At 40.7% G+C, this 18321-nt stretch overlaps 1 protein-coding gene across 4 annotated transcripts in view; it reads left to right on the forward strand.

The window, feature by feature from the left end:
• Nucleotides 1-326: 326 nt before the first annotated feature.
• Nucleotides 327-18321, forward strand: part of SDK1 (sidekick cell adhesion molecule 1) — a 974158-nt gene continuing 956163 nt past the window's right edge. For 2 of the 4 annotated variants that reach the window (XM_054545732.2, XM_054545733.2), the window contains exon 1: nt 649-13912. In XM_054545732.2, the coding sequence (XP_054401707.1) occupies nt 13888-13912 (25 nt within the window). In that variant the 5' untranslated portion in view covers nt 649-13887. The other 2 variants (XM_024241289.3, XM_063725890.1) reach the window with 2 other exon arrangements.

The following is an 18321-nucleotide window of genomic DNA, read 5'->3' on the forward strand; positions in this document are numbered from 1 at the left end:
CAGCGCCGGGCGGGGGCGGCGGCGGCGGCTCCTCAGCGCCCTGCGGACCCCTCGGAGCTAGCGCGGCGGGGCCTGGCACCCCGGCCGCGGCGGGCTCGGGACTGCGTGAGCGCCGGACGCGAATTTCCCCCGCTGACAACTTCTCGCCCGGCTCGCCCCCGGCCCGCGCCGCGCCCCTCACGCGGGGACCCGGGACGCCGCCCCTCAGCGCTGGGCGGCCGCTCACCTCGTGCCGGGGGGCGCCGCGCCTCCCGCGGAGTGGCCGCGCCCGCTGGGAGCCGTCCCGCCTGTCCTGCCCGCCCGTCCGTCCGGCGCGGCGCTCGTGGTGGCGGCTGCTCGGCATGGCCCGGGGCGCCCGGCCTTCGGCGGCCGGTGGCGGCGGCGGCGCAGAGCCCCCTGAGCGCGCGGGCCCCGGGCGGCCGCGGGGATCCCCGCCCGGCCTCGCCCGCCCCTCGCCGTCGCCGCGTCCCGGCCCCGAGCCCTCGAGACCCCGGGTGGCGCCCGAGACCCCCGGCGGGGACACGGCGGGCGCGGGGCGGTGCGACGAGCGGCGGGCGGCAAAGTTGGGGCCGGGCCGCCGCGGCTGGTGGGCGCTGCTGGCGCTGCAGCTGCACTTGCTCCGGGCGCTGGCGCAAGGTAGGTGCGCGCTGGGTCGCGGGCCGGGGGCGTCGTCTCGGGGCGCGGAGGCGCGAACTTGAGCAGCGAGAGTGTGTCCGGGGTCCCCCCGCCTCCCGGCCCGGGTCGGGATGCGCCTTGCTGGGGGCTGCAGGGAGCCCAGAGGCTCCTATACGCCGGACTCGGAGGAGGGGGAAACTGAGTCCCGTAGAGCCTGCACCCCGTCTGCTGCTTTGCATTTTATTTTTTTTACATCGCAGTAGCACAGACAAAAATTTTTAAGTTGAGGACCCATTCCTCAGCTCCTTAAAAGGATGCCGGAGTCCCCTTCCCATTGCACGGATGAAAAAGGGGCTGGTCTGTACCTGAGTCTTTGCACCGCAGGGTCTGGTTTCCGGTGAGTGACATCCACAAGACTTGCAAATATCAAGTGCCAGTCGCTGTGAAAAGCCTTTTCCAGCCCCTCCCCAGGGCCCCATCCTCTCCCCAGTCCCCGCCTGCCCCTGACTCCCCCAAGTCCCGAAGCCCGACCCCAAGTGGGTGCTGCGCGGCCGGTGGAGCAAAACTTTCAGTGCCCACAGCTTTTGCACTTGGCTTTGTTTTTCTCCCTCTGTTGGCTTCTGTTTAGAATACAGTGGTGAGCTCTGAAATAGGGAAAGAGGATCTGCTGAATGGAAATGACCTTTTGAAAAGGGAGATGGGATCTCTTGTGAAGCGAGCTTTCCCTCCCAAATCTGGGCTTCCCTCCACCCCCTCCCGGCCCCCGACAAAACCGGTAACATACCCCTGCCAGCTAGCATCCTTTTCTTTTGAAGTTTGCTGGTCTTTAAGCCAAAACACCCCCCTCAACCCAGAAATAACTATTTTAATACGTCCTTTGGTAAAGTCTTTAAAACACATTGGTGAACTGGTTTTGCTGATGGTAGTTTTAGGAAAATTAACTTAGTTGTATTCCAAGATACAGCTAACGAACAGTCACGGTAAGGAACTTGGTATTCTGAGATTGACAAAGATGAGAGCATTACACTTAAATTAGATGTGTTCTGTGTCTTGTGAAGATGATTTATGTGTAGTAACATGACTTAAATGTAATAACATTTTAAAGGTCTGAGCTCAAAACTATCATCCAATAGCTTAACAACTAATTCATACTTTTTTTATTAATGCTTATGTAATGTTATCTAAATTGTGCCCCTCCACCCCCTTCCAGCTTTCATAAATGCTCCCTCTTATGTTTTACTACATGAAAACAAATTGCCATATTTCTGGTGAATTTAACTCCTCCATTACTTGGAAAATTTTCATTTCACTTATTTGTGCTTTTTGCTTGATGACTTACTCTGGAAGAAAAGCATTTATTAAGTCATTTTGTCCAGTGGGATCTGTAGATTGTTAGAGAAACCAGGTTCAAGTGAAGAAATCTAAATCACTTAGGATGACCTTTAAAATGTGTTTATTATTAAGTTTTCTTTTTTTAAACAGTGACTTGCGTTTTGCAGTAAGACCTGTACGTTCATACCTTTGAAGATTCGTGCACAGACTGAAATGGTGGGGAAAAAATCTGCCAGTGGCTTTGTTTTGAAGAATATTACATAGATTTCAAGTTTTTATCAGTTGCATTTGAAGGCTGTGTAAAGCATTGCATTTTAACAACTGAAATGTTAATGAAAATACATTTTTAAAAATATATTAAGGCAACAATCGAACTTTGTTAGGGAGGAATATTTTATTCCTTTTTGGCAGTAAAAACATTGGTACCTGTTTTACATTTATATCGTTTATGAAAGTGTACAGATCTTTTAGTGTAAAATTTCAAATAGGTTGTCACAAATTTTAAATTCATTGATGGGTTTCTGTTCTCTGTGCTCTGTGAAATGTGTAATATATCTATCTTTTTTTATATCATATTGAAAATTCATGTTACAGAGGAGATGTCACCATTTGACAAAAGCTCATGTATCTTGAAAATGAAAATTCTGGTGCTGTTATAAGAGATTTCTGATGGGATGATGAGTTGGTCTTATGCGCAGGAATGCATTCTCTTGAATCTTATCAGTTGTAACATTCTAAATGGAATAGTTACCACTACGTTGGAACGCCTCCTAAGTACCATATTATTACATTGTAGCTAAGTGAAGCTATGCCTAATTTCTCTGCACCTCATGTAGGTAGGCTAGGTCATGTATCTTGGGAAAAAAACATGTGCAACATTGATCAGTAAAAGTTACATTTTTATAACCTAGATTACAGACCCTCTGTGTAACTGATCATGATGTGAACCGCCAGGTTCAGGTCTTCCAAATGTAACTTTAATATGCCCTGGAGTTTCTTCTTTCTATGCGATGATGAGAATTTCTGAGTTGTATGCTCTGCTTATTGCTGTGTGTTTAATTGCTTGTGACTTTCCCGGATTCCTAAAAAGCCAAGTCTTTAATTCTGGAAGGCAGGTGGCAACACATGCTTTCTTTATGCCATCCACCAAGGAGCCAGCTGTGAGTGGTTTGGAAGGATGACTTCTGAGGCTAAAGATGTATAAGCAATCTTATGTGTGAAGTCCATGGTGCCTTTAGCTTTACTGCTGGACCCTTTACAGGCTTATTGATTCTGGCAGTATTCAGTAGACCTCCTAGATTGAGCTTGCATTCCTCAGGCCTAGAAAGGATAGGAATGTTCTTGTCAATTTCTCCGTGGGGCTGTTCATAGTCCTCAGTTTCTCATTTGAAATTATCTCCACTTGGACCTATGGTTCTCAAGCTTTGGTATGTGTTAGAATCACCTGGGGAATTTGATGAAACTCTAGAGTACCTACTCTTCCTCTTCCATGAGCCACATTTGCTTTCCATGTGATTCTAATACACATTGGAATTCGAGAACTACTCACTTATTACCTTGTGTTTCCCCCCATTCCAGACACCCGCTGACTTCCTGGAAACTCTCTAGCCCAGTGTTTCTCAAACTTGGTTGCACATTGGAATCACTTGGAGCTTTAAACTACTGATGCCTGGATGTCACTCCTAGAATTGGTTTTAATGAACTTGAGGTTTGATCTGGGCATCAGGATGCTGAGACACCCCCCCTCCCTCCAGGTGATTCTCATGTTTAGCCAAGTTTGAGAACCACTGCTCTAATGCTTTTACGTGAGACCACATGGCTTGATTTCCCTTTCATGCCTTCCTGGGCTTATTGTCCTCCCCCAACAATTGCAGTGACTTTTATGGACCTTGGGACTGTGTTCACTTATACCTGTTCCAGGTTCATGAACTGAAACTTAACAGAGTACACTAGCTTTTCACGTATGTATTGTTTATTCCTACTGAAACTGTTGAGCCCCTGCTTTGTGCTGCCTGAGGTGTACATCGGAATCACTGGTGAAAATTTAAAATATAGTCATCTGGGCTTCACCTCAGACCTGTTGGTTCTCAGAAGCATGCATTTAAAAACTCTACAAGTGATTCTTGTATATTTGTGTTACTTTATTTTTATTTTTAATCCTCGTGTTGGTTAATCCCATAATCTCACTCAATTTCTCTGTCATCCTCAGCCTGATTTTTCTGTGGTCTAGGTCACTTTTCTCAGGCCAATTCCCAGCCTTGGACAAGGTCTACTAATTAGGCATTTCTGCCACTTGTTTGCTGGAGTGTTGAGTTCACTACAAATCTAGCTTCCTTTTGGGCCCATGTTGCTTTCCATTAATCCAGAAGTACTTTGCTTCCCCTCCTCCTAACCTACTCCCTTTACAACTTTGTAATTTGAGTTTCAACTGGAACTTGAGTTCTAGACTCCCTTACTTGAATATCATCTTAATAAAGAGTCTTGCTTAGTGAGTGCTCAGATACTTAATTAAATTTTATTAGGCCACTGGGTATTTAACAGACAACTGGTCTCTTGGTTGGTTAGTGTCTTCCAAATCCACCAATAAGCAGTTATTACCCTCTATGCAGTCTGCATAGCCATCTGTAGCTGTCCTTTATTGAACCTTTATCTGCCAAGCACTAAGTGCTCATTTATTCTTCACAGCAGCTCCTGAGAGGTAGACAGCATTTTTGTTCTCATCTTACCTATGGGAAAACTGAGGCATTCAGATGTTAACTAACTTTGCTAAGGTCCCAGGACTAGGAGTGGTGATGCCAGAATGAAAAGTCTGATCCAGAGTCTGAACATAACTTGAGTTCATAACCCCTGGGCTGGAGCATTTCCCATGTAGCCTCTGCCTTTATAAGGAGAGGGAAAAACGGGCAGCAGTCAGATCTGTACCAAAGGGAAAGATGGTGGTTGATATTTTCTAAATACAGTATTGAGTAATCTGACCTCAAGTTTTAGATTAACCTTATTTACGATTATGATTGCAAAATAAAAATTACGTAATTTGGAAAATAGAGATGAGGGATGTATGTAACCCCTTCCATCTACCCATCCGTCTCCTCTAAGAAAATGACCATCATCATTTTGATGTATTCCCTTACCCCAATTTTTCTTTCATAACATAACATGAATTCTAGCTCCATGGTGGTCTGTTGGCAGAGATTAGACCACCCCAGAATGGACTACTGGGAGTGCACCAACCATTTCTTTGAGGAACATTTGGAAAATTCTTTTATCTGCACTCAAGTGTATGAATTTGAGTCCTTTAAATAAGGAGGTGGAGTTTGTAAAGTACTGATCTTTTATTTGTTTGCCTTAGCACACATTTTATGTAAACAGTTAAGTTTAGGCTATATACTGGGGTTTATGCCTAACCAGAAGTTTCCTGGGCCCTCAAATACTGAGGTAAAACAACGTGGAAGCCTGCAAGTTAAGTGGGTAATTAAGTGATATCAAGTAAGACTGTGTAGTTTAATTCTCCCTACCAGTTGCCTTTATGTTATTTCCATCCTCAGAGCCCCTGTATTGCTTGTATTGGGATACATAGGATTTGGCGTCTAAGGTGGCAGAGGTGTGTGGCATGTAGTGTCTTTCTGCCTGCCTGCCTTACGGTGTCCCAGAGACCAGAGACTGGTAATGTCAGCTGACTGAAACTAGAGAATGGAATGGACACAAAGTGAGGATTCTCATTAGGTCATGGCTTAAATTTCTCTAAGAAGTAAAGAAAGTGGTAGTTGTAAGAGTAGACCTCCAGGTCCAAATGCATTGAAAGTTGAATTAAGCTCAAGGTGGGGAATGAAAATCACATTGAAAGGTGTAGTATAAAGAAAAATTAAGGGTTATTTACAAAAGAAAGCTGTTGATGTTTTGTTATTTGATTAAATACTCCTGGTAACCAATTATACATTTAACCCAAAGTAACCGAGCATTTTAATTCGCAAAGTTTCTAAAATTTTATTTGACTTCATTTCTGTAAGGCATTGTCTTAAATTTCCCCCTAAGTATGTACATCTCTTTTTTTTTTTTTTTTAAAAAGGCATAAACGTTCATACCCATAATCCTGAGGGAGGACATATTTTGTCAGTTGGGACAGCAAATATGGCACCTCCTGCCATCCTATGGTAGCATGTAGAAGGAAGTTATAGGTTTTTCAGTGAATCCCTGAAATGCAAAAGTCTGTCACAGTTAGGTACCTACCTGCCAGTTATTGATCCTATACCTGAGATCTGTTTTGGAGAGGTTACTACTCTTAGAGCTTCATTATGTGAACAGTGTTGCCACTAAATCCAAACACAAAAATCATGATTATTATGGGAGCATTGCTGTAGGAAACCCTTGTTTATGTAAGTGCAATTCTAGTATTTAGGTGGTTGGCTTCCTGACAGAAAGCTCCAAAGCCAGAAACTCATTCCATCAGCCTGGTCCCAATCTCCTGTGGGTATTGTGGGAATGAAAGCATTTTTTATAAAGCTTTCCTAGAAACATAGATATGGTAAATGTACATCGGGCTAAGTATCAGTAGGCCTCGTTTATACTTCATTCTGTAACTACCTTGCAGTATGAGCAAGTCTATTAGTCTCTCTGAGTCTGTTTTCTTACCTATAAAAGGAGGGATTAGACTAGATGTTCAAAATTGTTCTACTCTGATTCTCTGATCTTCTATATGTTGTCTTCCTTTCTGCCCATCACTAGACTCTGCATGTGTCTCCTGTCTGGGGATTCTGTAACTCCATATGTCTTAGCTTAGAACCTAATTTTCTTCATTTTACTTTTCTCAGAGTATTTACAATGTTGAAGACAACTAAGATGCAATGTAGTATTTCTCCTTAGGTGCTGCCGTCTAACACATGATATATTTACTTTAGCCTAAAAATGGTTCATGTTCAAAATTTTAGGTTCTGTAAAACAAGTTAGTGCCATAATTTATCAGTATAAGCCTGAAATTTGGAGAAACAAATTTTCTTAAAATGTGAGATGCTTATTTATCTACATGGCTGGAAGAAGGGGCAAGACTAATAGAATTCTGGAGGTAGTTAATGCAGTGAGAAACTTAAAAAGATATGAGAAAATAGCGATGGATGAGAATGTTTATATTTACTGTACAGTGACCATCAGTAATTAAAGAGATTAGATGTTGTCTGTTTCTGTGCTTAACATAATGTTATGTTGGTTTAATTGTCTTCATTAGGGGCTTTTAGTAAAACAAAGGGTCTTTAAAATTGACGCAATAATTTTTCACTTAAACAGGCTTAACTGGCACTTTATTGATATACAGACAATGTCTAGTGAAGGTAACAGCTATCAATTAAATAGTCTAATTTCTTGAAAACAGATATGTCAGTCAAGTAAATCTATTTCTGATTTTTGGAGATTAGCTTGATGAACATGGGCTAAGACTATAGTTTCTGCAGTGTTTTTGGCTTTGGTTCATTTTCAAAAAAAAAATTTTTTTTAATGGATAAGGCTAGGCTTTAGAGTTGTGGGTTCAAAGAATGGGCTAGACCCTGGGGTCCATATTATTACGTAGAATTAGTCTTTGTGCAATGTTTGGTTGCCTTTTCTCCTTTCTATAACTCTCCATGGTATTCTAGACCTAATTCTTTACCTTGAGAGGGTTGGAAGCTCTCAAGTATGTAAGCTTAATTTTACAACGATGAATAGTCTTTCCAATAAGAAAAAAATATAGGGAAATAACCACGTAATGACTGTGGTGATTTGGGGAGGAATATGGAAACTTGGGGAGCTCTGGTAGTTGCCTTTATTAAGAATAGTTGGTAGCAGGAATTTTATCAACCCAAGCAGGCTAATTAGAATATATTTCAGTTTTGGAGTAAGGAGGGATTTTGTATCACAAAGGTATAACCTGTCATACTTAACTAAGGGTGCTCATTTCCACAGGTGGTAGTATTTGTGAGTCCCTCTCTCTGGTGTGATCCTTAATTTATTTTGTGTGTTTGTGAGCCTGTTTTCAAAGTGAAGGTCAGTTTTATCTTCTCTCTAGGTGTTAGGTGCGATGCAAAAAGAATGAAAGAGATTTTGATAGGGTATGACCAAGCCCTTCTATACAATGGATGTCAGTGTTGATTTTTATACACAAACCACCAGATGGCAACAGAAAAAGTGTTTATATAGGATATAATCTGTGGTTTCCACAGCCAAGTTTTTTTTTTTTTTCCTTCCATGATTTACCACTTTTTAGTATGCTTAGGTAACATGTACAATTTCTGGCTAAGAGCAAGGCGAGTTTATAATACCCAGCTATGTGAAATCAAAACCAGGTAATAGAATAGTGGCAGAGTGACACTAGAAAATTTTTTTTTTTTTTTCCTGAGTGTATAAACTGTTCCCAAAGGGAGCAAGTTTCCAGGGATGCAACTTCGATTTATATTATTGTATAGTCATGCTTTTACTTCTGATTTTTTTATTCATCATTTATTCAGCTCTTACAGTAAGCTGTAATGATTTGCAGAACATAAAAGAAAATATGGCTGTTACCCTAAAGCATTTTATGTAACACCTTTAAAAGGAAGAGATACATGAGTTTACAAACATTAAGCATATTTATGTATTTGCCGGCCAAAGGTATTTTTACTCTATGTAGAATTTGTTTTATTTTTGCCTTGTAGGCGTATTCTCTTTTTCTAAGCGTGCTGTCTTGGCTCTTCTAAAATGGTTGTCTTAGCTAAAACTCCTGGTTACAAGCTAGAAACTCAGTCTGAACTACTTAAGAAAAAAAGGATTTTATTGGAGGAGTCCTGGGGTATCACAGTATAACTAGGAGAATTTCTTTACATTTGGCAAGTTTAGTATTCACTTCCACCTAGGGAATAACTAGAGCCACGTGCTCAAAAGCTCCCGGGTACTGTCCTTTTGGCCATCATCTCTCAGTTTGCTTCTGTGTCTGTGCTGGCATCATTCTGGATTCACTGGAAATTGCTTTCTTTTTGTGGCTGAAACCTAGCTGTCACCACTCTTTGCATTCCTATTACTTCAGACCCTCAAATAAAGATAGACTTAAATCTTTGGTACTGAGTCCAAAATCTGTGAAATGATCAGATTTGTATTTTAAAATCATCTTGAGTGGGGGGAATAAAGCATTATTTTTGTTGGAAAATTGAGAATGGGTTGGAAGAAACCAGAATGAATGACTGTAGATGTGTTGGACTGTAACAATTGAGGTGAGAGAAAGTAGCAGCTTGGGCTAGGTGGTGGTGCTGGAGATGGAGAGAGGTAGATGCACTAGAGAGAGATTTAAGAGGCAAAAAATACATGGGATTTGGTCATAGGTTGGGTATGGAAGGTGAATGAGAAAATATCAAAGGTGACGTCCAGGTTTCTGGCTTGCATGACTAGTTGGCTAGTATAACCGTTCACTGAGGTTGGACCACCTCTGGGCAGCATGATCATTATTTTGGTTTTGAATTTATTAATGTGAGGTACCTTTGAGGCATCCAGACAGAGCTGTTAAGTTGTGTGGATAGATGAGTTTTGCAACCAGAGAAGGGTCTTAGCTTTTGGTATAAATATTTGTGGAGACAGTATAGCATACTGTTTAAGAGGATGGGCTTGGCATAAAATAAAACAAACTAACCACTTGCTAGCTTTGCATCCTTGGGTTGGCTCCTTAATCCTCATTAATCTCTACTTTTCTTATCCCTGAAGAATTGTGTAATGATTCTACCTGCTTCCTATAGTTGTTGTGAGGGCTGATTGATATGATTGTAGGTAAGGTGTTTTTATCACGTTACGAAGTACATAGCATGCATCCAGTAAGTGTTAGGTGGTGGTATTTATTCTTTTGTGTAGAGGAATCCTGCCTTATTCATCTTTTCTTTTCCTGTAATATTAGGGAGTGATGAGTCACAGTAGTAGAGTGGGAAATATGGACAGTTGACATGACTGGAGAGGTATTATAGTAATATTAACCTGGCTGGGATACAACCTGGATAAATTGCAGGGTGATGGGCCTGGGGGGAGAGTAGAGTGGTGGAGATGAGTTAGGGAATGGTTGTGATAATATAGAAATAATATTTGAACTGCGGTATTATTGGGATGGAAAAATTGGAATGGTCAGTCTTGCTCAGAGAGGTAAATAGATGAGAACAAAAGGCCATTGGATTTGTTGATTACGTGGGTAATGGTGATCTTTTTGAGCTCAATCTCACTGGAGTTCTAGGAGTAGAAAGTAGATTGAAGTTCATTATGGAATGAATGGGTAGGGAGAAAATGGAGTCAACTGGTATGTTCTTGTTCTATTGAAATTCTCAAGGAAAGAGAACTATGGAGGCATTTGAAATACATAGTGACAAAAATGATCTTAAAATGCCTTGGGAATATTTTTTCCAAATTTGAAATCTATTATTGAGGCTGGGAAAAAAAATTGTCATTTGGCGGAATGGTAAGTAATTATCACAATTCTCTGAAGTGATCATTTCTGTTTCATATGTTGTGACTACTGGAGGCTTCTAGCAACATTGTCCCCAAAGCTGAATGTGGAGGACTCCCTTCACCACCCTGCTATAAACACACAGAAACTGTGGACAAAATATAACAGGAACAAACAAGCGTTTCTGAAGTTTAAAGTACCAGGGAATCCCTAGATGCCAGCTATGAACAGAAAATTCAGAGCTAGGGCGTTAATCAGGAGCTCAAGGCCTGTGGTGGTTTCTGATCTGAATACAGGCCCCAATGGCTTAGTCCTGAGGGTCTCATGAAGGAGCAGGAGGCATGGCCTTGAGTCTGCATAGACTTGGAAGGAGGAGTAAAGGTTCTCTAGCATCAAACCTTGAAGGGCTTTTCCATCTGTAAAAAGAGAACTAGAAAAACTTTGCCTATTTGTTTGGGAAAGTGTAGGAAACTTGCTGTCCTCCTGGGGTTGTGATAATTAGGAATAAAAAAGGGACATCTAAACTCCAAGATTGCACCACGTAATTGGGGTGGATTCAAATTTAACGTTTCTTAACAGTGCACCTAACCTTCAAGCTGAGACAAATTAGCACAAAATCTGGTCTAGAACTATGGAAATGAATAGAGTCCTCAAAAGTAAGTCTGAAACTGACCTGCAGAGCAAATTAAAAATCTAAGACTCTTGCAGAAGAAACAAGTCATGCTATAGATGAGCTTGCAATACAAAAATTGCCCAGCTACACAAGGAAATGAATCACCATGAAGGAGAGTCAGCAGATGAATAGTATTCCAGGAGATTGAGATGATAGGACATATGAAAGAGATTACTTGCTTAAAATTATGAGAGATGAAAGGGGTAAGATCATAATGAAATAACACAGATTAGAAAAATAACATGGAGTTGGAGAAGAACCCAATAGGACTTCTAGAAATGAAAATAATGGTCATTAAGTTTTTAAAAAAAAAGTAACCTCAATGGACAGGTTAAAGAGCCAGGTAGATATAATTGAAGATAAAAACTATATTGAAAAATCAATAGATTTTTAAAGGAGATCTGAGGAAATTGCTTGGAATACAGTAATGGGGATAAAGAAATGGAAAATGAGTGGTTACGATTCATGAACTTTAGAATGAGGAAGTCCCATATTACCTTCTGTGAGCTTCCAGAAAGAGGAAATAGAGTAGGAGAGACACTATTAGAAGATAGAATGGCTGAGACTTTTTCATAATCAATACAAGTTCTGCCTGAGTTCTTATTTTCAAGAACCGTAGTAAACCCCACACAGGATAAATAAGAATAAATTCATACCTAGACATATTGTAGATGAAGCCTTAGAAAATAAGAGGAAAGCAATCTGAGTAAAGTTGATGTCTAGACTGGCAATCATTTTGTTCATAGCAGAAGATGATTGAATAATATCATCAAAGGCTGGAGGTGGAAATCCACCACCAACCTAGAATTCCATGTCCATATAAAGTATTATGATACTCAAGAGTAAATGAAATGGGTTGGGCACGGTGGCTCATGCCTGTAATCCCAGCACTTTGGGAGGCCAAGGTGGGCAGGTCACGAGGTCAAGAGATCGAGACCATCCTGACCAACATGGTGAAACGCCATCTCTACTAAAAATACAAAAATTAGCTGGGCACAGTGTCATGCACCTGTAGTCCCAGCTACTTGGGAGGCTGAAGCCGGACAATTGCTTGAACCTTGGAGGCGGAGATTGCAGTGAGCTGAGGTTGCGCCATTGTACTCCAGCGTAGCGACAGAGCGAGACTCCATCTCAAAAGTAAGTGAAATAAAGATTGTAGATAAAAAACAAAGTTGATGATTAGTAGTTGGAACTACTAAAAGATGCACTTCAAAAAGAAAGAAATTGAAACCAGGAGTGAGGTACAGATTGTAAAGTGCTAAATGATAGGAAGCAGTGTTGCAATGTGCCCCTTAAATTTATATGTAATTGCTTTGCAGTTTGAGAAAAGTGTCAGCAGTTTCCACTACAAGTACTCATACTGTAGAGTATGAACGGATTAGCAAGAGAGTAAGCAGTAGGGACGGGTTTGGGAGATGTTGGTCAAAGGATACAAAATTTCATTTAGAAGGAATAAATTCAAGAGATCTGTTGTACAACATGGTGACTATAATTAATGATAACGTGTTTTATTCTTGATTTGCTAAAAGTAAATTTTAAGTATTCCTACCACAAAAAAGTATGTGAAGTAATACATATAATTAGCTCTATTTAGCCATTTCACAATATATATGTGTCAAAACATGTTGTACACAATAAATATATACAAGTTTTTGTCAAAATAAAATTTAAAAATGTAAGCAGGAGTTAATTCATCCAGTGCTTCAGTGAATAAAGTGCTGTGTTAAAGGTATAGTGATCAATAACAGTTGCTTCCTTCAGAGAGCTTATAGTTTTTTAGGGCATAGACACACCAAAAAATACAGCGCAGATGTGCAGATGACCCTGGAGAGCCCTTTAAGCCATACAGGGGATTCAGCATCTGGTAGATAAGTGTTAAATAGGACCCTAGCAGGGATACATGTAGGCAAGCCATGTTGGAATCTGGGGACTCAGATTGGCATGTGGAAACATAAAGATGAAGGATTCAGGTGGAAAGCTGCTGATCAACAGGAGTGAGGAACCCAACACCTAGATCAGAACAGGATTCTTGCCAAAGGACCAAACATCAAGACCTTCATATTTAGCCAGTACATTCCAAGTGACCTTTACATTCTGAATTAGGGTCTTATTGTCATAGCTGTAGGAAATGTGGACTTGGATCTTGGCCAGCAGAGAGTTAGATCAAATGTGCAGGATGAAGCACTGTTCAGAGCTGAGATAAAGCATACACAAAGAGGCAAGTGGTTGAGATGGAGCAGCTCAGTGGATGAGAGTTACTGACAGATGAGATTGTAGCCATTTGCATTTTTGTGGCAACTTGATATGATTGGTTGATGCTCATCAATTCCTGAATTTTGAAAATTACTTAAATCTGTATCATGGAATGTTATAGTTGGAAAGACAAGAGGCCATCTGCATCTCTAACTTTGCTGTCTTCTGTGGAATCAAAAGCATGAAATATAAGTTGTGTTATGCTTTTATATAGATGAATACTTCATAGCAATTAAAATATTATAATCTAGCGTTTTATTAGATGTAGAGATGCCTGAAGAGGTTTTATTTTAAACCCACAATTGCTTTACTTCAAAAGTTGCTCTTTCTTGGGTGAATAACCTGAATTTCATCATAGATCCTATTGGCAACAAAAACTTTTTTTTTAAAAGCTAAACTTCATTTGGCCTGTGAATTGTCCCAAATCAGCCAGCGAGGAAACATTATTGGGAGTCCTAACCCACTCTGACTTTTTCCTTACTTTAGGGAGCAAGCTGGGTTGGCTGGAGTCCTCCATCCCTATGTGTGTTCGTCAACAGCAGGTGACCTTAACAAATGATGAGGACCTGAATGCTTCTGGTGGCTTTCACAGTGGCTGATGTGGCACATGAGAAGACTACAATGTTAGTATTAAAAAGGATGTTTAGAAGTAGCTCTAATTGACATGGAAGGATTTCCGAATATATTAGGTGAAAAATGAGGTTAGAGTTCTTTGTAGAGTGTACTAGCTTGTTTTTATAGAGTGCTTTTCTTGGCATCAGGCATTGTGCTAAGGCCTTCAAGTTACGCAGTATCATACATCCTTACAACCCTATTTTATAAATGAGGAAATTGAGGTCCAGAGAAGTTAAGGTCACTCACTTCATACGTGGTGGAACTGGTCTTTGAATGCACCCCTGTCTCTGGAGCCCCTGTTCCTAGTCCTCTCCACATGACCAGCCCTTCCTGGGAGTCTCCAAGTACCAGCTTTCTCTGACATAGGGTCACACATGCACATGCAAGTAGAAAAGGGTGTGGAAGTTGCATATTATAAAACAGATAAGAAATTACTGTTTTATAATATGATGCAGTGAGAATGATTAAGAAATAGACCAGCCTACTTAATGTGCTTATCTCTGTTATGGGGATTTCTCTTTTTTCCTGAATGTTCTAAGTTTTCAAACATTAAGCATTTATAACTTTTTAAAAATTATGAAAGCAATTAGAATTATTTACCATCATGTATTATTACTGGATTTTAGGAGGAATATGGTACTAAAGTTGTTTAGTGGTTCAGACTGAGAGTGCATTAATGGGAACCTGGGATTTTGTTTGTTTGTTTCCTATTTGAGGGAACTTGAATTATTGTTTTGGGCCTTATTTTGTTCATCTGTTGGGGGGCATGCCATATTTTAAGTTACAGGCTCATTATAAGAATAAAAAACTCCTTTGAAAGATGGGTTGATAAACACATTTGTACCATCGATTTCTGGTTAGTGCTGTTTAATCTTTATGATTCTAGTGTCAAATTCTCCCCACAACTCTGATATAGAGTCAATTCATACATTCAAGTTAATGGTGTAGATAGTATGCATAAAAAATTTGGAGCATGAAGTTGTACATGAAAATTAGGAGTTAATTTAATTTTCAATATACATAAATTTTGTATTTAAAACTTTCAGTACATTCATGTACCCTACAATGACATTTTGGTCAATGACAGACTGCATATATAATGGTCCCGAAAGATTATAATTCTGTATGTTTATGGTACCTTGTCTCAGTTCAGATTTGTTTAGATACATAAATACTTGTGGTATAGTTGGCTACTGTGTTCAGTACAGTAACATGCTGCACAGGTTTGTAGCCTGGCAGCAATAGGCTATATACCATATAACCTAGGTGTGTAGGAGGCCATAACGTCTAGGTTTGTGTAAGTGATGTCTGCGATGTTCACGCAATGACAGAATTGCCTAATAGTGCATTTCTTAGAGCATATCCCCATCATTAAGTGATGCATGACCTGTATATTCAATATAATATAAATGTAAATTAGAGCATTATGTATGTATGCTGTAGTGTAGTAGGCAACAATTGGGTAGTGCTTGGATCACAGAAATGGGCCACTTTCTGAGAATGCCCTGGTACATGTACACAGCAGGGGCCTCACTGGCCATTTTTCTGCCATGTCATCTCTTGGCCCTTTTTTATGGAGCTCTACAAATGACTGCAGCCTGGAACTGGTTCTTGCCCATCCTGAGGTTTGGATGTTCAGTTTCTCCTCAAGTCTACAGTATTTGTTTTCCACGGTATCCCCCTTTTTTGCTTAAACTAGCCAGAATTGCTTTTTTTGGGCAAACACTATTTAAACCTTTTAAAAAGGGGCTGGGGGTCTGGGTACTGTGGCTCATGCCTATAATTCTAGCATTTTGGGAGGCTGAGGTGGGCAGATCTCTTCAGGCCAGGAGTTTGAGACCAGCCTGGGCAACATGACAAGACCCTGTCTCTACACAACGTACAAAAACTTAGCTGAGTATGGTGGTGTGCACCTGTCGTCCCAGCTACTTGAGGGGCTGAGGTGGGAGAATCACTTGAGCCTGGGAGGTCAAGTCTGCAGTGAGCCATGACCACACCACTGCATTCCAACCTGGGCAACAGAATGAGACTCTGTCTCAAAAAAAAAAAAAAAAAAAAAAAAAAGGCTATCATGGGAGTGCTTAATAAACATTGCTAGCAATTTCAAATCCCATTTTAAATATAAGATTATAATAATTTTAAAAGTAAGGTTTTTAAGGCAAGCAAAGGAACATGTATTGATTACTGAGTATATTACACATTTAATTACAACAAATGAAACTGGCCATCTTGTGTTTTTATTTTTGTTTTCATCTTTCTGCTTTCCAGACTAATTGGGGAGCAAGAATTCCTTTTCCTTTCCCTGTTTCCTTTAGATGGTTCTGCCCCTTCATCTTCGCTCCTCATTTCTGTAGCTTGACTTTGTTCTGTAGCTGTGTGCTATTCCCTGGGGGCCTGCCAGGAGGGGGCTTGCTTCTGCCTATTCCTCTCTCCATTCATTGACTATCTTTAAGTGGCCTTTTTTCCTTCCCTACCTGTATTAAGATTTTCTACTTGCAGACTGTTCTCCCATGTTCACAGGAGCTGGTTTTTCCTTGTTGTGCATGGAGGCGCCTTTGGTTCATGTTTAGGATATGAGCATTGTTGACAGGCATTCTTAACAGGTGAAAACATCTCAAAAGGATGCTTGATTAAACTAAGTATTTTGTTGTTCATAAGCCTCTTTATTTGGCTTTGGTAAACTGGGAGGCTAAGGTAACCTTTCATTCCAGTTTTTTTAGTTTTTGTGGTTATATTTTTATTATGCAGTGCTTATTTCTTATGACAAAATATGAGTAGTTTAAATTCTTACCGTATCAAAATGTAGTAGTGAAAGTCTCTACTTTTCTGATCCTCAGCCCCCTAGTTCCCCCTGCTTGAGGCTATCACTGTTTCCAGTTTCATGAGTATTTGTTCGCTGATATTTTATGCATATACAACTATATATGTCTTTCCTTGCAACCCTTTGACGTTATACAAATGGTAGCATACTCTTAGCTTGGAGGCTAGTCCCAGCACATTTTTTGCCTATATTGTGTCTTAGAGATCATTTCATATTAGCACACATGGGTATACCTTGTTACAAACATGCACACACAGAAAATATGCTTTAAAGCCATCTGCTGTAGTGCATTGGCATTATAACATAGTGTCATGAGTCGTAGAGCTGGATTCAAATCCTGGCCCTGCCATTTAAGAGCTTGTGACCTTGGGCAAGTTGAATTGCTTGTCTGTGTTTCAGGTGCTCATTTGCAAAGCAGAGTTAATCTCTCTCTCACAAGGTTTTTGTAAGGATTAGAGGAGATAATGTATGTAAAGTATTTAGCACAGTGTCTTGCTTAATAAATCATAGCTATTATTGTACTCATTAATTTATCAGATCAAATGAACCCCTAATGTGTTTCCTTTCTCAACTAAAATACACAGAAGGCATTACTTATTACTTGTTTCGTGACCTTTTGTCTTACCTTGGTTGTCCTTTTCTTCCAATTCCATAGTTTATCTTCTCTCCCACTTCCCTCCTGAACTTATCCCCAACAAATGTTACGTATTTCTTTTACTTTTTGAGTTTTCTTGGCCTGTTGATGAATATATTGACCTAGCATAGCTCTTGCCGTTGCATTAGGTACCATCATTGGTGGTTTAGTAGTAGAAAAACTCAACAGAGAAGGAATATTTTTTTGGTGATGCTCCAGAGTGAATTTAATATGGACAAACAAATTTATTCAAGTCACTAGACAGGATGATTCCTTTTGTGATTGGGATTTCAGCTGGGATAGAACTGAGATTTGGATACAGATGGTACCTGGCAGACAGGAATAAATGTGGGGCTGAAATGCCACAGAAGCAGTTAGCAGTGTGGGCCTATCTGGGGGTGGCCTGAGGAAGGACATTCATGAGGGGTAGTAGGTGGGGATGGGAAAGACAAAAAACTGCATTGTTAAATTAAAATTGGCATGACAACTCCGGCAGTGGGGCCTCACGGAGAATGAATGATATGCAGGGTGTGGTGTATGTATGTGTGGAAAATAGAAAACTGTGGTGTGTAGAAACTGGAAGAACTGCCTTCCTGGGCTATTTTAACGTTCTGCTTCAGAGTACAAGCAGTTTAGCTGTGGGAGCCCCCACCCTTTTCCACAGGAGAGGGATGGCTCTCATTTGACACATATCTCATTTGACACAGCTGTCATGCTTGGAGCAGTCAGGATTGTTGCACCCAGAAATGCTTGTGGAGGGTCTTGTAAGGGGTTGAGTGCCTGTAAGAGCATCTGGGGGCTTAGACTGGTGGCGCTCAAGATATTAATTCCTTATCAGTGTGTTCCCATCTACACCCATGGCTGGTGTGGCCTAACCAAGCTGGCTTACCTTTTAGAAATTTCTTTTTATTATCTCCTCAAGAGTACATGCTCTGGCTTCTTGGCCTGGCAGGCTTTCATTA

Source organism: Pongo abelii, chromosome 6 (assembly GCF_028885655.2).
Source record: "Pongo abelii isolate AG06213 chromosome 6, NHGRI_mPonAbe1-v2.0_pri, whole genome shotgun sequence".
NCBI classification, from domain to species: domain Eukaryota; kingdom Metazoa; phylum Chordata; class Mammalia; order Primates; family Hominidae; genus Pongo; species Pongo abelii.